This window comes from Acipenser ruthenus, chromosome 12 (assembly GCF_902713425.1).
Source record: "Acipenser ruthenus chromosome 12, fAciRut3.2 maternal haplotype, whole genome shotgun sequence".
NCBI classification, from domain to species: Eukaryota; Metazoa; Chordata; class Actinopteri; order Acipenseriformes; family Acipenseridae; genus Acipenser; species Acipenser ruthenus.
Window position 1 is genome coordinate 4,568,219 of NC_081200.1, and position 25,871 is coordinate 4,594,089.

General features: G+C 36.5%; 1 protein-coding gene across 1 annotated transcript in view; it reads left to right on the forward strand.

Annotated features, from left to right (window-relative positions):
• The first annotated feature begins 378 nt into the window (after nucleotides 1–378).
• LOC117417069 (schwannomin-interacting protein 1) overlaps nucleotides 379–25,871 on the forward strand; it is a 161,448-nt gene continuing 135,955 nt past the window's right edge. Inside the window, exon 1 of the mRNA XM_034028778.3 lies at nucleotides 379–641. Within this exon, the coding sequence (XP_033884669.2) occupies nucleotides 633–641 (9 nt within the window). The 5' untranslated portion in view covers nucleotides 379–632. The remainder of the gene's footprint in view (nucleotides 642–25,871) is intronic.

The window sequence follows — 25,871 nt, forward strand, 5'->3', positions numbered from 1 at the left end:
ATCATATTGTTTATATTAATGCAGGACAGGGAATCCTTTTAAGGACATAGTTTGTTAATGTATGGTAAATTAAGCTGTTAAGTCAATTCTGTGCATAAATTAAACAAGGTGTCCACAGCTCTCAGGACTTATTTAATGTAAAGAAACTAATTGAAATGAAATACAGAGCCAACAACCCAGCAAGATAATCTGAATTGTTAATACATGAAAAACAAGCCAGAGCAGTGCTGACATGCATTTTCAGTCTGAATGATTCCATCATGAGTGGTCAAAATGAGGCAGTATGAGAGGGAGACTCAGCCTGCATATTATGGAGCAGCCACTAAAGCGTGATGTAATCCCTTTTGCAAATCCAAGTTTCCCTTCATTCCCATTCCAGTTTGTCTCTAAATTACAGCATTACAGCGAGTTCCATGCTGAGCTGGACCGGAGCCAGAAGTTTCTCATCTCGCTGTCTGTGGGCTGCTGTAATTTTTTTTCTTTGAGGCTTTCTGATGCTTGCAGTGCGCTGAACTCAAAAGGTTTTCCAGCCCTCAGATTCACCAGAGATTTCACACTAGAAAACTAAGCCTGCACTGAGGAATATTAACAGCAAGATCTCCTGGCTTTGCAGGTGACCAAGAAGCGGCACTATGCATCTGGTAATGTATCGTACAATGTTGTGTTTTTCATCATTAATGGAGGGAATGCAGCATTCTAGAATTTTTCTTTCAGGGATGCTTTTGCATTAGATTTGGCAGTCTTGTCAGTTTATGCCAATTAAGTGTAGAGATGCCAAAGGTGTCTTTTGGGATTCCAGTGCTGTTTTGTTTTAGCTGACAGCTAGAGATACACGACCTGATGCCTTGGGAGCTTATTCTTTATAGTGGTGGGTTGTTTTTTCTTTTTTCGTAGCAGCATGTTTTCTAATGCATGACAAAATAAAAATCTGGTAAAAAAAAATACAATATTGTTAAGCAAGGAGGGGAATAGTGGAATAGTAGATTACAGAAGCATTCCGGAAGAACAAACTTTTAGTATGCAATATACTCTTGTCTGTTAGGGGATTGTATTCCAAATGCTTTTTATTGCTGCTGTAGGTCCAAGTTGCACATTTTTTATGGTGATTTAATGTTGTGCACTGTGACACTGCAATCGCTTACAGCGAGGTGATTACGGTTCACAGAAACCCTGAAGAACTGATTCATTGTAATGTTTGCAGGGTTCTCAAACAGCTTTCTACAACCTTCTTGTGATTAAAAAAAAAGAACCCTGCAGTTTTCACCCTGGAAAGACGCTTTTTAAGTGTCTGCAAAATGAGCATTAGGATATGTCCTGTTATAGGTATGTGCAACACAGCAATATGAGATTTGAGTAACTGTTTTCAAAAGCTTTGTAATGTATCACACGGTATTATACTGTAGATTGCTCAATATTGTGATCAAGGAGGTTGTGCAAACATATTGAATGTCTTCGGAATTAAAGTCATCTGGCAGTTCACATGTGGCTGAGAGACCCTGGCACGCAGAATAATGACACTGATGTGTTAGAGCAGTTGGGATAATTTTTCTATAGGGCTTTCCCTGACACTATCTTCTCACTTGTCTGACACCTCTAACATCTATTCAATTGATATAAACAATGGTCAGTACACCAGTTGGGGAAGGGGTTAATGATACTCTCTGTAACCGTTTCCCAGTCAAGGTGTTTAAATGGTCCACTTTTGCTCTGTAAAGACACTAATTGCTTCTTGCAATTGCGGGTTATTAGTAGGTTGAGGGTTCTGTGAGGTGATGCGTTTAAAGGGAAGTCAATTTTAATTTCCTTTAATGTCAGAGGGTTATTGGCAGTAACTGGTGTTATGGCAATTTTCTAACATGAATTCTAATGGTGTTTCACACAATAACTATTGTTGCTACCTGCAAAGTATAATACAGGTATTCTGTCTATTTGGTGTTGACTGTTGTAGCCACCGTTTATGTGCTGTGTTGCCTGTGAATCTATATGCTATGGGGTCTATTTTAATGATATAAACAGGGGCACATCTTAATATTAACCCCTTTCATTGTAATCCTGCTGGTCTTTTCTCTAAGGGGTGATTTATACTAACATTGCTACATACAGCAAAATACAGTTAAATGAAGTTTCTACATTTTAGGGCTCCAGTATTAAGATTCACTGCTGTTTAGATAATTTAAATAAACCCTGTCATGTTTAAATGCAAGTACATGCTTACATATCTATACAGTGCAGTACTTAATTTCCAGGCATTCGATTTCCTATTTTATTGCCTACATCTCCTGCATTTGCTTTCATTTCTTCCATTCTTATACATCAGGTCTGGCATCTCCACTGATGTTATTTCTTAGTCGAATTTGGTTTTGAAATGTTGCCTTATCAGCAGAGTATTGGGCTTGGATTTTACTTAAATGTTTTAAGAATTGTCTTGCAAAATGAACAAATACTTTCTCCAACAAAATACAAATTAGCACCTATTTTCCTGAAAATTAATTAATATAATCTCCTATTTGGTCATAAGAACCACACCACAATTATGGAAATGTCTGAAAAGCATAAAACAGCAGATTAAATAAAATAAATATTAAAAAACCTATTAAAAAGAAAATCGTCAATTTGACATCTGTGTTTATGGACCCCTACAGCTGGCAAATGTCTCTGTACGGTTGTAAATATCTATTGTAAAATTATGGCAGTTAAATAACTGCTACAGCCTCAGTGCGGTTGTGGCGGGCAATAAACCATAACTTAGAGTGAAGAAACTTGTATGTGTGTGTTTCTCACTATGCCTATATATCAATTACTGTGTTTAATAGATAGCAATGGGCATACTTCATGTACTTGTGAACGGAAATTGATATCTCATCTTCATTCTGCTATCTGAAACGTTCAGTAGTCTCAGTCAGTATAATTGTTATTAATGAGTTTCCTGAAACCCAGGTCAAGAAAGAAAGAAAGAAAGAAAGAAAGAAAGAAAGAAAGAAAGGAAGGAAGAAAGAAAGATTTTATTATTATTATTATTATTATTATTATTATTATTATTATTATTATTATTATTATTATTATTATTATTATTATTGTTATTGTTATTATTTATTGGGGCTGCTAAAATCAATGTGGTTTTCCCAGATGTCCAGGAGAATGTGCTTCAGTTTCTGTCAGTTCACTGTCAAGATGGTCCCACTCATGTTCAGTGTTGATCCTTCTGTAGTCTTTGTAATTCAAAAAGAAGAAAAAAATGTTGTGCAGGTTATGGACAAAAAGTGAAATATTTCCTCAATCGAGACTCATATTTATTATTTAACAATGACTAGGAATACATTTCTTTAAGGAAGATCCCTTGGGATTATTTCAGGATCTGGTCAGTTGCTTGTATTCAGTCCTCCACTCACCTCCCTTTAGGACAGTTTGGAGAAGGCATTCTTTAAAATCTTCCAAAGACCTTCTATGGCTTTCAGTTCATTAAAGTTAATATAGTCCGTAAAAAAAAAAAAAAAAAAAGGGCCTTGGTTATATCACATTGCTATACTGCTGGAAAAGTTGCATGGATTTACACCTGTTTAATTCTGCTTGATTTTCCAAACAGTTAAACCTCAGTTGTGTACTCCCTTTTTATGGCTCTTTCGCATTTTCCATATACAGGAATGATCTCAATAACAGGGGTGGGGGGGGGGGGGTGGGGTAGAATGGGTCTTCAGTAAGTGATATTAATCATTTTTAAGGATTAATGTGTCGTGTGTTAGGTGCGTCACTTCACGCAGTTCAAGCAGTCATCTCAGCCTCCGTTTGTGGTCCTGTGGTCCATATCTCTTATATGAAAAGAGACAACCTACACCTAACGTATTAACTTGACTTATTACATTGATTTAACAATAGACTATGCTCTTCCTTTTTACTTTAGTCATTTATGATTGTGGTGACAAAGCCATCTGTTAGATAATATCATTCTAGCCCAATGTTCTGTGTAGTAATGAGTATGGCGATTGAAAGGAGTACAACACCTATATGTAGAGTTCCTGTGTGACATGTCATGATTTTTAATGCAGAAGCAATGATTCCGAACCCATCTGCTTAGTCTACAATAGGTTACAGTTATACTGTAACCACTCCCTTTATGCTTAATTTATATCTCAAATAGTTAGTGCCTTGCTTCTGTTTTCTGCATAGTATGTGATCAACTGTTTCCCTTCCAGCATTTTAAATTCAGAAGCTTAAGCTTGCTCAACCACCTTGCTTTTTTACAGTGGCAGTCCAAGTATACAGGGAGCAGCTGAAGCACCTCATATATTCTCTGAAACCATTCCTCCATTACAGCCCTTAGTGACACTAAATCAAACATTGCAGCTGAGTGTGCACCAAGCAATGTTTATATTGAGTGTTGCTGGACTCCATCACCTCCTGCAGGTTTATTAATCAGGGTGTACAAGCCTGGGGGGGGTGTGCCCTTACTGTAGATAGAGCAAGGTTGACACAATAATTCACTGGATAGTCGAGGTTGTTCAGATGAAGGATTAGGGTCTGTTGTGTGCTTCATATTCTCATACCCAATCCATACAAGATGGCTAAATCTGCTGGTGGTATTTGTTGACAAGATGAAGCTGGGTGGCAAACCTCATAGCAATGTCATAAATATATGTTTTTTGGCAATGTCTAATTTTCTCTACATCGGGTAACGTCACATACTTCCATTAAGCAAAGCGATGGTTCAGGCAGGGCACTCATTTTTAACCTTAGGTCACGTAAAGCATGTTTTAATGTGCTTCCAAAACCACAGCAAATTGTCTGTCGAATAGCTAGTATCTTATTTGTCATTGGATAAACAATACATCCAGTGATTGGCACGGAAGGGATTTATATCTTACCTCAATCTATTACATCCCTGCTGTGCTCCAGAGGTCGTCTTCTCCTCCCAAGCCTCCACCAGGTTTTTTGGCTGCTACACTTATCTGCAAACTAATTTATGGGCAGGGGTACTTCAAAAGGCAAGGCCAAAGGCCAAAGAATGTAGTGTAAAAATATGTATAATGTACTAATGTTGTCACATGAGTTACCTGACTGAACACGTACTTGATGGAGTTACATATTTAAATCGAAATGCAGACTTTCAGTGATAAGCAAAAATTATTCAGAAAGTTGATGTACCTGTATCTAATCCTTGTACGGCACATCTCCCTGTTAGCAGTGATCTGTGTCAAGCATCTATTTCATCTATTAAAGCAGATCATACTACGCATACTATAGGTGGCATGTTGCTGTAAAAAATGTTTAGTTTGATCATTTCTGTTTGGCTTATTTGTATTCTACAAGCGATGTTCATGTCTCCTTTTATCATGAACCGGCTTTTATCTTGTTCCAAACCATTTCTCAACAGTCTGGCATCATTCTTCACTGCTTCAGTTACCAGGTTTTCCAGCTGTTCCGAGGCGAGCTTTGTTCTCCTCTTTGGGGAATCAGTGTTTTGTCCAAAGACAGCTGCCATTGAATTATCAGTGTATATCTTGCTGTATTAATTTCTGTGCACTTCTAAAAACAAAACAGAACTACTATAGGTGGATATGAGTCGGTGACAACACACATATATATATATATTAAATTGCTTTTTTAAAGTTGATTTTTTTTGTGATCTTTGCACATTTAGTTTTTCCCTCGGTACATTTATGAAAGGGGTTGGCAAACATAGCTATGAATATCAATTAGCAAAGTACCCTTGGCTTCCTCCAGCTATCAGAAAGCTATGTTTTAATTTCTAATTAGACAAAAGTGTGTGACAAAAATCTGAATAACAACATTTATTCAGGAACATAATTTTGCTGGAAATTGCTGACGCAGTTTCGGACTAAGGGCAAATCAGTGGAGGCTTTATGAGGTGTTGGTTATAGGATCCTATTAAAGCTGTAAATATCAGGAGATTTAATCCTCTCTAAGACACTAAATCCATATGGTTGTGTAAGCCTCTCATATTCATTTACATTACATTCATTTCTGAATTACTCTATTTTAAAGCACAGGAAAAAAATAAAGATTCACTGGAGGGATTCAATTCCCTTCACATAATTTGTTTTTTTTAACAATGCTTTAACATAATTTACATGTAGGAAGAAAGCCTAGACCCATGCTACCTGAAGCTGTCAATGCGTGACCCTGGAACAGCAGTATATGCTGACTTAGATGGGTCATGTTATTTCATGATAGAGTTTTCTGTCTTGCTGGTTGTTGAAGATAATAGAGTTATTAATCAGGAATTGACAATAAGCTTAAGAGTTGTGGTGAAGAAATCCTTTGTAAAAAGTTGTTAGGATGTTAGCAATGAAAATAAAAATGGCAGACACGTTATTTAAACAGTAAATGAAAAAGGAACGCTATATTTTTCAGAACCCCGCTACTCACTCTTTCATCCCTTTCAGTCCCAAATTATTTTTGGCAAGCTGAAGAATAAACTTCTTTTTTGAGCATGCATGAGAACAGGAATTTTTTACATCTATTTATACACCACCTTAGATTGGGACCTAGGAGTCCTATGAAGTTCCAATGCAATTTCCAACGGCATATATTAACATACAGTACAATGCTAAGATAAGGTGGGACCTTGAGGTCCTGCCAGGACTGAAAGGGTTAACTATCATACAGTAAATTCCTCGAGTGGTCCTGCCTGAGAAACCGATTTGAGTGCAGTTATCACTTGTGCAATGAAATAAATCAAGATCATAGGCACTGATCAGAGAACGGAACGATGTAGTTCTGACAAAAATAGAGCAGGAGCATGTATTTTCTTTACTTCAAACCAAAGCGAATTTCCAGTTATTTAATATCACATTTGAAATAACTAGGTTTTACATATTTATGGCAGCCTTCTGAATGTAATATTATGTAATTGTATAGATAACATAAAACTTAATTATGTCCAATACCGGCTTCCTGCTCCTTCGAGAAATATGAAATACAAGATTCTGTTATTGCTTCAGGGCTTGTGTGAAATGCCTGGAGTCAGAAATGATACAGCTGCTCAGTAGCCTGTATTCGCTATGTGAATGCTGTAAGCAGGTGAATTAGAACAGTACGTTTTAACCTATGTGCATGCCAGGAGGTGGTAATGTGGAAATGAACTGGTACTGTACCTGTGTGTGATGTGACTGATTTGCATTAATACAGTCCGACAAAAACGGATTACTAAAAATACATGTAAGAATAAACCATTTTATTAGTTTGACTTAACTGGTTTCCATAAGAAGAGACACAAGTGCTATCAGATAATTGCTTTCACTGCATAAATAAAGTAATATTTCACTCTGGTAATAACAGAAACAGTCTTTTAATTCCACTCTCTCATTAGTAGTATTTTTTCATTGAATCACTGCAGTAATAACAATTGTGTAAGACACTGCAACTGTGTAAAGCAATTTGCATATATATATATATATTAAAATTATACATGTCGGGGGAAATAAATTACTGCTCAACTGGATTTCATTTCAGCTTAGTGCCATAAACATTCTGTGTAGAGTTTGCAATCTCAAAATAATGCCTAATGCGCTTGTTATTTATTCATTCCTATTAGTTTGTGCTGGGGCAGCTCATTATAATAGAATTCTAAAACATTCCCTTGTGGTGCTTTGAGAGGCAGCGTGATCTGTGCTGCACATTTCTGGAGTGCAGAACCGATCCTGTTACCCTTTAATTGCTCTCAACCTTTTGCTTATGTAGACCTCTGTAGACTTGAGCATTTTCATGACTTCACTGTGGTCCCCGGGGTTCTATACAGCCAGGATTGTTGCATGGCGCACATTATTTTACCAGGGCATATTTCTAGGGTGGGGGTCTGTCCTCTAATAGAGGTAGGTTATATTCCTATAGCACATATGTTGTGTGCAGCGTGTGATTTAGGAGGTGGTTGTGGAGCTACTGGATTAGGCTGATTGAGCCAGATGGTGCTTTAATTTATATCATGTATAATATTTAATCAGGATGCTTTCAGTTTTACTTTTTGTTTCAATTACTTTTAATTAGAAATCTCTGAGCCTAAATAACCCTACCAGATATGGGTCCTGATTTAAAATATACTGTAATGTTAGTTTTACTTAGTTGCTTGTAGTTTCAGGTTCATTTGTCAGGTACCCTTGTGAGTTTGAAGATGGTCAGGCTCCTCAGCACTTGATATCCAACACAGTCCTCTGTGGGTTCAAGCTCAGGGATAAACCTGCCTAAGTCTAGACAGTAACTACTGTCAATGTCTGTCAAAGGGTAAACATGAGAGCATTTACTGCTTTGGGGCTTCCCAAGGATAATTGACTTATCCAGTGAATTTAAACAGTATAATCCTAGGATACTTGCACAAGTATGCTGTAGCAAACTAAAACATACAAAAAATATGTATAGTTCTGAATTATCGATTCAGTGTTCCAGCAGTTTTTACATTATCATTCTCAAGACAAAGCATGTGTTGGATCTCCTGGATTATGTTGCCACCACGTCACCCTCCTGCCAACAAACAAATTAGGCCACCAGGACTCTTTGACCAGGGCAGGTAGAGCCAAATTCTGAAGCTGGCTCTCAAATTATATAAAAACCCAGAGGCCCACTATTTTGACTATTCTTTCACATGGTTAATGTAATGAATGTACAACAGTTTCTACACGTTTGACCCGGTTCTGTATTTATAATGCTGCCTCTCTGACTTCAAGATTGCACTGTAAATGTGGAAAGGACACAGGTAAGGCATCTGCTAGATTATTATTATTATTATTATTATTATTATTATTATTATTGATTTCTTAGCAGACGCCCTTATCCAGGGCGACTTACAATTGTTACAAGGTATCACATTATTTTTACATACAATTATATTATTTTTTACATATTATTATTATTATTTATTTTTTTTACATACAATTACCCATTTATACAGTTGGGTTTGACTGGAGCAATCTAGGTAAAGTACCTTGCTCAAGGGTACAGCAGCAGTGTCCCCGACCTGGGATTGAACCCACAACCTTCCGGTCAAGAGTCCAGAGCCCTAACCACTACTCCACACTGCTGCCCTGTACACAGTACTGCACTGCAGCACTCGCTGTCAACTAACTGCGCTGCAAATGTGGTGTAAATATTATTATTATTTTGCTAGTATAAAGCAGTTAAGCCAGTCTGCAACATGCTTTCATTGATTTTAATATTATGAGGTGGGCACAGATTCTATTACCTTGCAGTCTCACATAAGGTACTTCTATAAACATGTTATTAAAGGTGCCAATGGTATTAACAAAGGGTAACATTTTATTGTAATGACACTACCAGCTTCATATTGTGTTCTGTATTAAATATAGCATTTATTATAACACTGTAGCAATATAATTTGTTATCAATAGCCATATATTGTTTTGAACACACATGAATATAGATATATGTTGTATCATGCATTTAAAGCAAATAATTTAATAAAAGCTAGATGGAGTAACACCTGGTATTAATTCATTCAGACTCTAGTAAGATATCTTTAACAAAAATGTTCATTTTGAAAAATCATCAAATTGGAAGTACGTATATTTGCTGTTCCCTTTAAAGAACATTAAAAGGGCATTGTGCTCTAGTAATTACAATCATCTCTTACCTTTTTAATGTTATTTCTTGCAACAATAGGTTAGGGCAGCCTGCCAATTTAGTAAAACAGGAAAACCCTGCAACACTGTGATTTTAGCTTTGCAAATCGAACACACAATTGAACAGGACTCTTAAGTGAATCATACCCAATTCCAGTCTGTATGCCAAGTACATTATCTGGGATGTATAGTGAACCACCTCTGCTTTCAATAAAGATTACCCAGTACCCACTGTAGAGCTAAGGGGCTCCAACTATGCAAATAGCACGATGTACCGTTATAATAGAAAAGCTCAATGTAAAACCTTTTCCAGCTACCGCACATTGTGAGTGTTTTATTATATTCATATGAATTCCAGTGGATCTGTAACTGATTTGTCTCCGGTGATATGTGTTAAAGCAAATGTAAAGACTTCAATTAGATTATGTTATAAATTACGTTTTTAACAATATTTTTAGATTACAATAATAATATGTTATGACTGGGTAACTATTGTACGGCATAATACAATCTATAATAACTTTACAATATGACTTAAAGCTTTCCTCTAGCAACATGTCATTAAAATAAATTGTCAAATGATATAGCCCCTGTAAACAATAGATAGAACTGACAAGAGCAACTTATTTATTAGTTATTTTCTGCTTTACTTCCATTGAAATCCTCAGGATTGAGTTCTGCATCTAAAAACTGTGACTATTGCACTCCTAGGAAACCTAAAACTGCACACTGGGTGTGTTCTACAGATGACATTTTCTGAGGTGCATTGCTGCAATGCAGAGCTTCCTTTCTTTAATGCTACTTTTGCACTTTACAATTTGAGAAATCGGTATCTTTAAATTCTTATTTTCAAATAACTTGCCATGCTAAAGGCAACATGCATTATGTTTTGTTACTTTTTACAGTTATCACGATGTACAGTAGTTATTTATCAACGCAAATTGAATCAACAAGTGATACTGAAACAAACCCCCCCAAAAATTGTGGTGTCATGCGTCATTATGCTCAATTTATCCAAGCTGCATTTGGTAGTCATATTGTATCCACTCCATCTGCTCCAAGCTTAAGAAGCATAAGGGAGCCTTTAGTGCTGACCTTCTACTCATGAACTTAGCTCTTTATGTCTCAATAAGCCATTATGTGAAATCACACAGAGTATACACTGTCTTTCTGGAAAAATTGATTGAAGAGGAAAATAACAGCTCTTCAAAGCAGCTCTGTATTGTTTTTATTGAGTCCTGATGGTCCTGTTCTGCCGTCTCTCTCAAGCGTGTGCCAAATTTCATTGAAGTGTGTTGTGGGTTATGGTAAGAACTGTTGTCCACTACTGTATATTATGTTGAGACAACTTGTGGCTTTACTGCTTTAGTTAGAGAAGAATGCAAACATCCTGATTTAGGGGATTTAAGATGAAACCACTTGTTATTATCCCACTCTGAGGATGCATATCCCCACCAACAGGGAGATAGTGGAGGCTGGCTCCCTTATGTCCTTCAGGGTTTTACAGTGTTAACACTTGCATAAGAAATTCTTTCCTACCAAGTGATTGAGAGTATCAGAAAATATTGGGATATGCTGAATACAGCTGGAGATGCCAATCTGTCTGTTCGTACATAGGTATCACTTGTACAGGCGCTGGTGTGGGCCCTGTGATTTACTTTTCGATGACAGTGACAGCTCTTTGCATTTACAGCCGTGAAGGAGGATGTATGGTACTAAAATACTTTTTTTTTTTAAGGACGAGGATAATCATGGGTGGCTCTTACTACTACTACAAGGGAATAAGTGTACTGATTTTTGAATGGTGGATAGTCATAAAACATTTACACTCAGTAAAACATGTAAGCAATATAGAGTGAACGTGTTTATACCACTTGATAAGTTATTAGCTAATAATTGTATCAGATAAAAGAGAACAAGAACGTTCAAATCCTTTCACTTATCTCGAAACGTTTGTCATTGAATGTTATTAGAGTTACTAGATATACTCTCGTTGAGTGTTTTAGAGCTATGGATGGGGAGAAACCTGTGCTCGCTCCCTTGGGTTTCTTTGTGAATGATTTTTGAACTTGTACTGCTGCTGTTTCCTGGGTTCTCCTCCTGGTAAAGTAAAGGTTAAAAGTAAAAAAATAAAAATAAAAAAAACTCAACCTGAATCTTTGCCGGTTGCTAAGTTACAGGTAATCAGATACTGTATGGGTTTGATAGAAACAAACCTGAACAGCTTACTGGTTGAGTGCGCAGGGCTTGAAACCAAATTAAATTGCGTTTTAAATACTTGTGGTATAAATAAGATAGCTGATTCCAGGGTATTAGTAACATTTGATCTAACTATTCCCTCATTGCCAGTGTACCCCCACTAACATTAAAACCATTTATCAATGATCTATTATCAGTTCCTAATGAGCAGGTATCTCTTCACTTACCACTTAATTGGTACGTATACAGCAGTAGCACAGATGCAAGGACGCTGTTATAATGCTGTTCCAGCTAATTTGCATGCAGTCCAGCTGTGACCATCATAATGTGATTTAGAGCAGCACTGTTATTGCACATAAATCAATGCAATTACCAACATTTTAAGACAGAACTAAAAATCTGGCCTTTCTTTTTCTTGGCTATTGTTGTACTTGTATTATTAGCATTATTAGCCATGCAGAATCAGAAAAAATAAATAAAAATGATTTATACACTTGGATGGGTTTGCATTCACTCTCCTGAAAAGTGAAATGATTAAGATTCCTTAGCTTTTAAGAAGTGAGAGGATGTTCAAAAATAAACTTGTTTTTTACTAGTTTGTCTCCACCACTCTCTCTTGAGACATGACCACCACTCCTGCTTTTTCATGCATGAATTTCCAGTCTAATTGTACTTTGAGTTGATGTACTGTGCTGTACTGTACATTCTCTCTCTCTCTCTCTCTCTCTCTCTCTCTCTCTCTCTCTCTCTCTCTCTCTCTCTCTCTCTCTCTCTCTCTCTCTCTCTCTCTCTCGATGTATATTGACTGCACACCTGGCAGGTGTTCACTAAATTTGACCTTCTTCTGAATCCAAGGTCTGTAGCATTTATTTGGCTGCACAGTTGAGGAGATTTTTTTATTTTTTTATAAACTGTTACCATGGTTACTGTCTTAAAAGAATAGTTAAGGCGAAGGGAAATTCAGCTTTTGTTAAATGTCCATACTCATTTTAGAACAGCAATATATAAAAATAACAACAGGGGCCTTGTCCTCTTATATTACCTGAGATTAATACAGTTTAATCATTGATAATATAACTGTCGTAGTTAAGGGCATTTTGTACTTATGAGCACCCTCTTTTTCCAATGTGCTTGTGACTTTGGGCTTCCACTGTAGTAAGCAAATGCAAATTTGTTCCATTTGTGTTCTTTTTCTCATTACCTGACCCACATTAATATTTTAAAAGCAGCACAAAAAAATGAATCTTGGATTAAAATATTTCTCTCAAGGCTCTTTTCTTTTTATGATGCTAAATTTAAACCCTGTCTTGCTGGCTGCTCATTTGTAAAAGAAAAAAAAAGAAACCTTAAAGAAATCTGCTACCAATGTAAATCAGAATATAATAGAAAGAGCAGAAGACTCATGTTTACAGTTTTAGCTAGCCTATTATATATTAACTAACAATTAACAGAAAAAAATGTATATTAACATGTTTATTAGCTGGTTGTTAATAATTAATAGGCAGCCCTTAAAATAAAGCGTGACCAAAAAAACTAATAACACAAAAGAAAAGGTGCCTTCAAGGCAGGTGGACAGCATACCATGGTGTCAAAATGGTATGAACTTACCCATAGCAATACCATGGTGTCATAATGGTATGAACTTACACATACATCCATAGCAATACCATGGTGTCAAAATGGTATGAACTTACACATACATCCATAGCAATACCATGGTGCTACTATATCAAGGCCACTATATACTGTATGTTGTTCCAAATCGCTGATAATCCTTGCTTTGCAAAGGGTTTGCTTGGGTTTCACATATACTGGTGTTATAATGTTGTGAAAGGCAACCCCCAGTTTGATAAAACACAGCCTGGGTACCTAGATGTGAAATTAAGATATAAATCCCAGTGTTTGGCACAAAACCAACATTTGATTTACTTGAGCTTTGATGACAGACTCTAATAGTATGTTGCCTGAAAATGTATTATGTCATTTTTGAAGGTCTATCATGTCAATAAAGTAACAGAATCTCATTACTTTCAAAGACTCATCTAGTTGAGAGGCGCATGGAAACAGGTAAATTGATAGCAGTAAATGCTTTCATTTGTGTAAGTTATGCAAATTGCGCTCCAAATCAGGTATAAATGACAAAGCGCAACAAAAAAAACTCTCTGTATTGAGACACATTGCTGCATTAACATTGAAATTACATCAGCTTACTGCATACGCACCCCTCTTGAATGGTATGCACACGTCTGTATTGTTTACTGACTTCATACAATCATGGTATTGATCCTGCCAGCGATGTTAATAAGGAACGTTACTGTTACAGGATAATCCACCATCCTGTCAATAGAGCACACTAAAGTACGACTGAATAAACAATGTAGGAAACACAATCAGTTTAATCAATCATTTTTCTTCACTGCATTCAGATTTAAGTGCTTCCCTTTTCTGTAGTTGGGAGCCATATTAAGAGGCTGTGCTATTTGTATGTTGGCTTATAATGAGAATACAAGTGTAGATAGAATGCGCATTATGGTGCAAATGGGAGCCTTGGCCAAATTGCCTGATAACCAGTTCCCTGGTACTGTAGAAAAGGCTGCTTTATAATGAGGGGCACTGTACTACTAAAAAAATATATTTAAAAAAATGCGTGGCTTAAAATGTTTGTGAAAATCTAAAGTATAGTGTTCTCCTATAGATGAGATATAAATCCATCTGGAACACACATGCTGTATCATACTGAATGACTGTTTCCTAATCTCAGCCACATAAATAATTAGCTTAGTGTTTGCTACCATTCCCTTTACCCATGAATTTCGTGGTCATCATTATCCTGCTTTAGTTCGATTGCAGGCATATCACCAACAATTTCCTGATCAATTGACCTTGTCCAGAATGTTTGATTTATGTAACAGAAGCACAGAATCTCACTGAGCAAAAACAAGACTGTATAGTATGTGTCCCAAAATCGCCCACTCTGGAACTATCTGCATTTTAAAGAACTGATATTTCTTACAGCCTGGAGTGTGGGCAATATTATCAGCAACCTGAAAGCGATGACACATAATTTTCCTAGCCAGTTTAGAATTTCCAAAGGAAGAAGATATTATTGATTTTTATCTCCTCCTGGTTACACAGTAGCTGAAGAGCAGTGCAAATGCAATGGCCAGGCAATCGTGTAGTCCTTTACTCCTAAGACTCCTTAAATATCAGCGTTAACTGAAGGACTTCAGGAGTCCGTCAATTTAACTAATTATTATTATTATTATTATTATTATTATTATTATTATTATTATTATTATTATTATTATTTCTTGGCAGATGCCCTTATCCAGGGCGACTTACAATTGTTACGATATCACATTATTTTTACATACAATTACATTATTTTTTACACATTATTTTAACATACAATTACCCATTTATACAGTTGGGTTTTTACTGGAGCAATATAGGTGGAGTACCTTGCTCAAGGGTACAGCAGCAGTGTCTCCCACCAGGGATTGAACCCACGACCCTCCGGTCAAAAGTCCAGAGCCCTAACCACTACTCCACACTGCTGCTGATATCCACAACTAATAGAGACTATAGTATATATAGGGCCTACAGGTGAACAAAATTGAATGTGAAATACTATATTGATCTAGTTCTGCTCTGTAATGTTTGAGGATCAGCAAATATGTAACTGAAGCTGATAAAGTACATTTGACACAGAGAGCGGTGAATGTATGGAACGGGCTACCAAGCCATGTTGTTGGTGCTACTGGGATCCTTTAAGAGCCAGCTAGTCAAAGTTCTGGGATCTGGATTTTTTTTCTCACTTTGTTCTCAATATAATGCCAGTGGAGAATGGATAAGTAAACCTGCAGATCTTTTTTGACAGTTGGAGCGGGGCATTAGTTGTCAAACCTAATAAAAGACCTGATACAGTTTTACTGTAAATGCCTGAAGGTGTTGTACAGTACTTGGTCCCTTTGCTATTCTGGATGTTCATTAATGATTTGCTAAAATAATAACCTTAATAGCTGTAATGATGTATGTGACAGGGTTAAACTATGACAATCCCATGGAGAGAATGACTGGTTGATTAAAAGAGAATCCCCAGGATAAATGCCCACATTAAAACCCCATTCTCAAATGCGTCTCTGGAAATTGTTCTCCAGTTGATATTTCAATTGCTATTCATTGAGCGTGTTCAATAAGATCGTAACTAGTTCAGGAGGACAGTTTTTTTGAATATCTTGTCCTTAAGATACAATAATAATAATAATAATAATAATAATAATAATAATAATAATAATAATAATAATAATAATAAAATAAGTCCACCTTTAGTCCACCACACTTTGATTAATGGTTTATAGTTTATTGATGGTTTATCGATGTTTCTTTACTTTTTCTATTTCAGTCTAAGAGGCAATTTCCCAATTGGAATCTAATTCGTATTTATAAATATCAGCAAGGACACACTTCATAGTATTTGCATCACTTCACCACTGCAAATAAACCAGAACACAATCTTAGGTGCTCACACAGAAATGCTTTAATAGTCCCAAAGTCAAGGTTATTACATGGACAGAAACCATTTAGCTGATCTGTAATGCATTCTGATGTTTATAGAATACCATTGCCAAGTAAACAGAGGAACGATTACATTTACATACCAAATGTTAGACATGTTCCACCTGTGCAAGCCCTCTGAAAAACAGGCAACAGCTACAGAAGCTGTCCAGTGTTTCTATATTATTATTGTTCTTTTTTGCTAATAGTTACACTTGACAAAAGTCTTCCCACTAATAAAGCACAGCCTAAATGCAATTGTGGTGTAATACTTAATATTCCCATGTTATGAACTACTACATCATCTCCCTATTTGTGGTAGCTTCCAGGTAAGACGTCCTATGATACATTTCTATACAGTAGTCTTTCTCTCTCTCTCTCTCTCTCTCTCTCTCTCTCTCTCTCTCTCTCTCTCTCTCTCTCTCTCTCTCTCTATATATATATATATATATATATATATATATATATATATAACTTCTCTTGATGAATGCAAAATCAGAAGCAAAAACACAAATACATTTTCTGGATTTATGATGCTGTGCCTGCATCCCTTCTTTTTAAGATAATTTGATTCTACAATGCTTGTAATATTGTAAGTCGTATATTTTTCACTTTATATACAGACATTATTGTGTGTGTTTGTGTGTGTATATATTATAGCAGGGAGCTCATTTTCTTGTTTATTGCACATATTATGTACCTTGAAGGCAAGTGAAAAACACAGAGGTGAAACAATGAGAAATGGTCAAGGGTCCCTAGCCAAGAATGCACAAGAGTATAGCGGCTTTAATGTAATGACTTCATTGACCAGACGTGCTGTGTGTTTTGACAGAGGGAAGGTCATGCCTGACCCATTCCGTCCGCAACACCCGAGAGCCTGAGGTAGAGGAAGTGAGGGGGGATGATATTAATAAAAGCAGTCGCTGCAGTAGTCCCAAATCATAATGGTGATTCATGTAGAATGTCAGGAGCAGTAAACACACTGGTATTAATCGATTTGTAAACCTGCATAGACACTGTACATAACAGACCTGTTAAAGCTGCCACAGCATGGGCCAGTTGAGCTTTGGAACACAAATGTATTCTATTTAAACACCTGGCCAGTTTTATTTGTTTAATGGATTTGTGCATTGTGTTTTAAAAGGCAGTTAGGTATAAAACCAAATAATATTCTTGAATGAACAGTCCAGAATACTTTCAGGTACGAATGGTAAACAGCTGCATTCCCTGCTTCAAGATGGCTTCCCATGTACCCGCATGGACCTCTCAGAACTACATTTCCCATCATCCTCCTGCTCACATATGAAACTAAGATGGATTTACCAGTGAGCAGGAGGAGGGTGGGAAATGTAGTTCCTTGAGGTCCATGCAGGTACATGGGAAGCCATCTTGAGGCAGGGAATGCAATTTAAAAGTTTAAAAAAGTGGTCAAAATGTAAAAAAACAATTAAAACAATACACACACCTTACATAAACAGTTGTAGCAACACATGGGAACATGTAACACAATTCAGAGTCTCTGCAAGTCGCCTTGGATAAAGGCGTCTGCTAAATAAACTAATAATAATAATAAACAATAAAATAAAAAGGTCCTTATGTGCCCTTTAACTATGTTTTTTTTTTTTACAAATGTCAGATTGCTGATATCTGATCTATTTGTGTGATTTAATATGTTCCTTATGGTTCTGAAAACCCTGTCTTCGGTATAATATAGGCTACAATGTCATATACATATTAACTGGCAAGCTGGAAGGTATAACTAGAATCTAATCAAATGTATCACAATGGCATGTATACTGAAATAAAATGATGCTATTGGTCTCACAGTTTATTTATTTTCTAAGAATATTTATGAAATGTGAACATGATTTGAAAGTGAAAAAAAGCAGAATGGTAAAGCTCCAGTAGATGGGATAGAAAGCAAGGACTGCTAATTTATATATAAACTCATTTTTGAAAATGTCACTGTCCATTTTAACAGTAATTCAGCTTTGTATTGATTTTATCTTGCAGTAGTAATTTATGTATTCTGTTTTGCAGTAGTAATGATTTTGGAGCGGGCGTATAATCTTACCTTATCAATAAAACCTTCTTGACGTTTGTTGGGTTTGTAAATTAAGAAACAGTTATTAGGAAACCACAGTGCTTTTAACGATTATGTTAATACACATTAACAAATGATTAGCAGTCAAGTAACAGACTCCTATCTGTGAGTTTATTTAAATCTACAGAGTATTTTTGCATACATACCTGAACACAAATAAACTGTCAGTGCTTTGAGGGAAAGTAAAAAAAAAGATTATTCTTAGCTGCAGCAATCATTTCGTAACAGAAACCAGGTCCATGGCGAAGCGATTTATATTGATTGGAATTGTAAATATGAAATGTGCTCAACAGAAGTGTCTGATTACTGAATAATTTCATGCTGCAGTCACATAATATAATACAGCATAGATAATAAGACCTACAAATCAAGTCATATTGTAAATATTTACCAGATTCTTCTGTATCTCTTCGGTGACTTCTGATGCCATGGGCTTGATGTCCAGTACAATCTGGGCAATCATAGGTATTGATTTGAACTTATATAAAGTAAAGAAAAAAAAACTTTTGATGTCTGTTTTTAAAGCATTACAAAACTTTTTAAATGCTACTATTACTTGTGTTGTCCACGTCACTGATATTTAAAGTATACTGTATGTTGAGGTAGAAATATTTTATGGTTTGTGTTGGGGATGTCTTGGGGCTGCTTGGAGCCGGCCTACTATAAAGTTGTCTAGATTTCGTCACACTTAGAAATAAAACACGCAGATGTGCTGACATCAACAGCATGTGCTGTATGCTGCAGTCCGTCTCCTACAAGTTTGATGAAATCTACATAACGGCAGCATGTAAATACTGGAAACCACTATTTAGTTGTTTGCCATTCTATCAATGTATAGCAAAGCATACTGAAAGCATGGTAAAAATCGCAGTGAACATGGTAAACTGCAAATTCACTGCAAAAATTGACTGTGGTACTGTTCGGTATATGTCCATTCCATCGCGAACTTAAACAGCTGCTATTGTGAAAATTGAATGCATACTGTAGGGTTTTACAGTATTTATCGAAGGCTTATCATACACATCTACAGTGATACAATGGAATGCACAAGGGAGGAAGATGCTTGGGGATATGGACAGGACTCTGCTTCTGAGATAAAGATTAATTTGCATGTTTACATTTCACCAAGATTGAGCCAGTCCCAAGAGCTAACAGCATAAGGCAGATCATAAGCTGTTTCTTTCAGTATAGTTCAGCTTCATGGTGCTTTATTTGTACATTATATTAATACATGATTCAGAACCCACTGCATCAATATAATGTGCAGAATGTGTATATGTATACGCATTTACAAACATTTAAAATTGTCAGTCACTTGTCTCCTAAAAAAAACTGCAGGGTGTGTGTATCATTGGTTTGACAGAAGTAAACCCCCAAGTGTGAGATACCTGACATGTAAAGGATATTAAACCAGTTTTTGTTGCCTTGGCACTTAATACAAATTTCTTAAACCCATGTCAAGCTAAATTAAATGTGGTATCTCTCAAAGCCAAGGTGTTGTGTAAGTATTTTTCCCGCATAGAAAGAGGAGAACAAAACCCATACCATTCTTTGTCTTTCATTATCCACTATCTTAATGTTTGTGGATATGTATATGTTGAGATTCTGTAGCAATAGCCAGGACATGTACTACTAATATAAGCAGGAATCATTCCATTTCATAGCCTGTCTTCATTTATTAAAATTGTTTTTATGGCTTTCTAGTTCATCAGTTTGAATACTTTAGACTCAATATTATGATCAATGACCATTCTTGCCCTAAATAGCTTGCTGTTGCTATATTTACACAGAGTTCCAGTCTGACCATTCAGTTTAAAAGATCATTTTTATAGTTAAATAAAAACCCCTTCCATTCATTATATCTGATAGATCTTGAACTCATAACCTGTGAAACCAAAGAATAAAGCACACTTCTGCTGGTTAGGAAAGGTTTTGCTTAGAGTATGTGTTTCAGCAACAAGGCTGTTTAAGGTTTTGAAATGAATTTAGGTTGCACACTAGCGTAATATGTAACCTGAACAATGTAAACAGGACATTTGAATGCATGCTCCGTAACTTTGCTTTGCCATAATCCTTTCCATGAAGACCTGAAAGCATCGCAGCATTAACATTGTTTTGCATTATTGAAATACACACCTGCAGCCCTTTCAATTCCATTTCCATCACTAAATGTTTACAGCACTGTACATTAAGTCATAGCTAATGGGTTTTTGACCCCAGCAGAAAGGGGGCCTGCAAATCTGTGATCTACAGACTAATAAAGCTAAACCTTGAGAGCTGAACTGCTGGCTTTACTGCAAAAGAATGAAGCAGTATTTCACTCCTAGAAACCTCTGGTTGACTCATAGAGAAGCCCGTGGCTGCACATTTGTATGCCTCCCTATTTCTCGAAATGAAAGCATGATGTGATTTTATGTTAAATATTTAATTTCTATTTAAATCAGGCACTCTTTAAAAATCCCTCTAAAGGGTACAAACTAGTAAGTACTTCCAAAGTAAATGGAATAAAACTACTTCCTATTCACCACAGAAAATGACCTTCATGCATTAGAGATGTTCTGTGCAAAATTGTTGAAGAAAACCTTTTTTTTTTTTTTCTTAGCAGACGCCCTTATCCAGGGCGACTTACAATTGTTACAAGATATCACATTATTTTTACATACAATTACATTATTTTTTACACACAATTATCCATTTATACAGTTGGGTTTTTACTGGAGCAATCTAGGTAAAGTACCTTGCTCAAGGGTACAGCAGCAGTATCCCCCATCTGGGATTGAACCTACGACCCTCCGGTCAAAAGTCCAGAGCCCTAACCACTACTCCACACTGCTGCCCTACTTTTGCCAAAACAATCCTTGTAGATCAGATTGCTTTCAGGCTTCTTAAAGCTAAGCGCATGTCTGTGTGCACTTCATAACCCATAATACACAGAGGCAATCTTGTACGTGTAACGTCCAGTTGAAAATTGGACTGCACGCTGCAGTTTTATATTGGAGGTTCGAGACGAGATTGACTTTTTTTTAAAGTGGAAATGGCAGCACAAGGGGGATTTTTTGTTTAGTGTTACTGTATGTTAATAAAATGTCCACACTGATTCTAATCTACTTGAAAAGCAATTTGAAAAGTTTTCCTCTAAGGCACTGTTGGTACGCTGGCCCTGAATATCTTGAGTGGCCAACAGTCTGGGCTCCCTGCCCACCCTGCTGCAGTGCCATTTGCAAATTATTTCACCTGCAGTACGTCTAATATTAATGTTAGCATCATTAACTCATAGCCCTCAGTTCTGTTTTTAGCACCCTTCATCTGAGCGACTGCCATGAGCATATTCTCTCAGTCTGTGCTCAAAACGTGTGTCCCAGTTCAAATTGTGTTTACAGTGTTCTGATACTGATGGAACGTATGGGATGGAATTAAAATTGCTTTCAACTCAATCCCAGTGGTAGGTGGAGTCAAGGCATTACTGTTTAATAAAGTAGTCATACAGAATAAGAATATGATAAAAACAAAACAAGCCACAATACACTCATTTCAATAGTTGCTACAATTGTACAGATAGCCTCAGCAGAATGTTGGAATAACCAGTGCTTGAAATAATATTCGCCAGTATGTAATGTAGTCCCAATGCTTTTTTAATAGAAGATATACAGAAATACACTGTCAGACAGGAATAACACAGCTAGGGAGCTAGCATACTGTGTATGCAGTCTCAAAAGCTTTGTATACTTTTTGTGACACCAAATAAAATGGTCTAATAAAACAATGTAATAAACAAACAAATCCATATGGAGGTGATCCGAAGGAATTGTTATTTTATTTTATTGTATTTTATTGTATTTTTTGGTAAGTCAGTAGCAAAGGACCCCATTTCAGTATTAGAAGGCATCAGATTAATGTGAAGACATTTGACCTTTCGCAGTGAGGACAGAGAGTAATTGTAAGCACTGCACCCTGAAGAAGAGTTGCCCTTTTTAAGATTATTTCTCTCTTTGATGCAGTTGAAGCACTCAGAGAGTTTTCCTGCACTCAGCTACAGGTATGAAGATAAGTGATTGTGGTGTTCACAATCATGAGTATATCAAGCCTTTGGCTTTGGTGTTGAGTTCAATGGCCTGCAGATGTTCTAAAAGACTATGAATCTACAAGTAGACCTGTGTTGACAGCTTTGTAGTAAATGACAAGGTCTGGCCTGTTATGTTGAACCCTGGGGTCTGTTTTGATAGTCTGGTACAAGTAGATTTTCATGTTCCATTTCTCTGCCACGGTTATATTTATTTATTTATTGGAGGGTGTTCTTTGAAACAAGGTATATGATTGAGGATTTATTATTAACCATGTATTAACCCATTCACAAGTAAAGGAGAGCTATTTAATAAGTAATTCAAGAACTGATGTTTTATTAAGGACTGCCTGACGACTTTAATTGCTGTTTCCAATATACATATACATTTTGCCTGGGAATTTTGCTTGGGAATTTTGTTAATAAAATGTGAGACCTGGCAGTGTCAATAAAGATATACAGATAGGTATGTGATCCACAAATTACCTCAATTCTAACTTATTAACAACATGTGTTATGGTTATGTGGTTTAGACAACTATCCACTTCACTTGAACCAAAGACCTCCAAAGGTAATTAACCCACTGTTCCACTATATTTAAACACATATTGACCCGCCACTAAACCCCTTGTCTAGGTCTTAGAGACAGTAAAGATTCAAGTGAAGATTTACATTTCCAGCAGGTGTCATCAAGATAGTAACTCAAGCAGCAATCACAAGCAACTGGCCCTGCTCCAGTTAAGTTTGCACCTGGATCGCTCACGGGCTAATCTGTGAAATGTATCTCTTTAAGTGAGAACAACAATGGAGCAGCGGTCAGGGCAGGCTATCCTTTACAGCACTTAGGGTTCAGGGTCAAGACATCAGAAACACTTTGTGGGGGCACAGCAACATGGCCAACTTCATACATTTTACTGAACACAGTTGCAATCAATACCCTTTGCAAGATGGTGCAAAACTGAGATTAGTATAGATTTTCTGGCCTTTGCATTCCTAAATTATGCAAACCTTTCACTGGCCACTGCATTGCCACTTCTAAAGATCTGTAATACCGTTAATTATGGAAATGGCTCGGAAATCAAGACATCTCTCTCTCTTCTGTGGTTCAGTTCCTCTTCCCTTCAGTCAATAATAACCTTTTAATTTAAGATGGCCTTTATAAATGTGAAGCGTTTGGGGGAAAAAAGGCCTTTTGGATTTTAAAATGCCATCAGATGTAATAATTAAATACATATTCTGGAATACAATGTACAAAACAATAATAATAATAAAAAAACATGTATGTCTGGGAGTTTTAACTGTGTAGGGAAGTTGACCAGGACCTTAATGCATACACTTGTTTCCCCCTTTTTGTCTACATTGCCAGCCTTTTCACACCCTTCCTAACATTCCAATCCTCCCTTGCTTTCGCTGCTTGTAAATGAGAAGCTCTTTAAAAAAAAGTACTGGGATAGTCCATCTGTTATTGAAATACAAGAATAGCAGGTAAAATGAAATAATTGACTATGTTTATATCTGGATGGAGGTTGATGAATAGTTATGTTTGGCTTCTTACACAGGTGTGAAGAACTATGGTTGACGTGGTTACAGACATGTTTGCGTGGGGTTTGTTGTGAAATCTACGTACACATTGAACTGTGTATTGCTTCAGATGTTTTACCCATAGACTGAGGGTGGTGTTAATCATACTTTTAAACAAAAGGAAAAGGAGTGATGTTACCCCATTACCCCCCAAAGTGGCCAATACGTTATACTATTCATGTTTCTAAGACTACCCCAGTTTGTTGCAAAATGATTTTTTTCACATATCTGGTTTCAGATTGAATCTCTCAGGGATTACAATGATACAATAATAATAATAATAATAATAATAATAATAATAATATAAAAAAAAAACAGCTGAATAAATTTGCCCTAGCACTTCAGAAATTGGAAATGGAAGTATTAAATTTGCCTGGAGCAGTGCCATTGTAAAATGATACACATCAAGTAGAAAGCAAATGCTTAAAAAAAATGGTAGTAAAATCGTACATTATGTTTTAAGAACAGTTGGGTAGTAGGTGTGAACTGTAGACCTTTGTATTGAGAAACAGAAGCAGTGGAAGAAACCCAACAAAGGAAACAAAATATTATATTTTAGAAAATAAAATACAGCAACATGAAACCTCTCTCACAGAAAGCATTGTAAACAGTAAGGTATTGGTGGGTAGGAGTTCATATTCATGCTTTATAATAAGTATATTAAACTACTGTACCACACCAGATTGTGTAGAGCTGCTTTTCAGGCAGAGTTTAGCTAGCAAAGACATTGTAAATAAGAGTCCACGAAACTTAACTGCTTTCATTACCGAAAGCTTTCTATTACCTGGCAGGGTGCTGGAGGCTAAACAACAGCCAGCTAGTTTGTCACTGGTAAAGCAGTTAAAGAGATCCGTCATCGGATGTGTCTTTAATTTCAGTGGGAGCCAGAGGTGACCCAGTCCTTTGGGTACTCCTCTGTGTTTGCTGTATCATTGTTTGCTTAATAAAATTCAGCACTTGGCTCCCGTTCCATTTTGAAGAGCTGGAGGTCCACTTCTTTGGCTACAGACCCAAGCCGAGCTGGACCAAGCTGCTTGGTGGCTGCTGCCTGAGAGCTCTGTTCAAAGAGGTGCATGTGCAATGCAGTTGCAAGTTCCAGTTTTGCAGCTTAAGTTGTTTTTGGAGGAGATCCACTTAGAAGGATACATTTAACTGACAATTGAACTGATTGCCATAATCATTAATGTAAACCCTTTATTTGAGGAGGCACTGTTTACACTCTCCCTGATACGCTGTGCACTCCTACTGTGTTTGTATTTTGATGAAGTGCAATCCCGCTGTAGTAACTGTTGGGATTAATACTTGGCAGCCCTATTACCCACACACTTCAGTGCTTTTGGAAATGTGATTCTTAGACACCCATAGTGTCCATGCTCTGTGCACTGCTGTGACATGAAGGGCCTTATTCACTAAACATTTTCTCCTGAGTTTCATTTTCATTGTTTTTTGTTTTGCGGAATAAGCTTGGGTATCGCATCAATGTTATTTATTAGTAGCTGTCAACATAAATTCTGTAGGAAAATGTTTTGCAACTAATCGAACTGCAGGTAGCTTATGCATATTAAAATTGGGATTGTGTTTTAATCTGCTTTGTGCAGGTAAGCATAAAATGAAACTGGTGAAAAATAGGTGAATAAATCCCTTATTTTTACCCAAGGAAATTGCATTTTGTGTTTTATTCCAGATTAATTTACTGAATGTATACAATAGCAGTACAACATGGACATTGGGCACTTGAATATTATTATCTCCTGTTATGAGCATTGGGTCACAGTAAATCGGT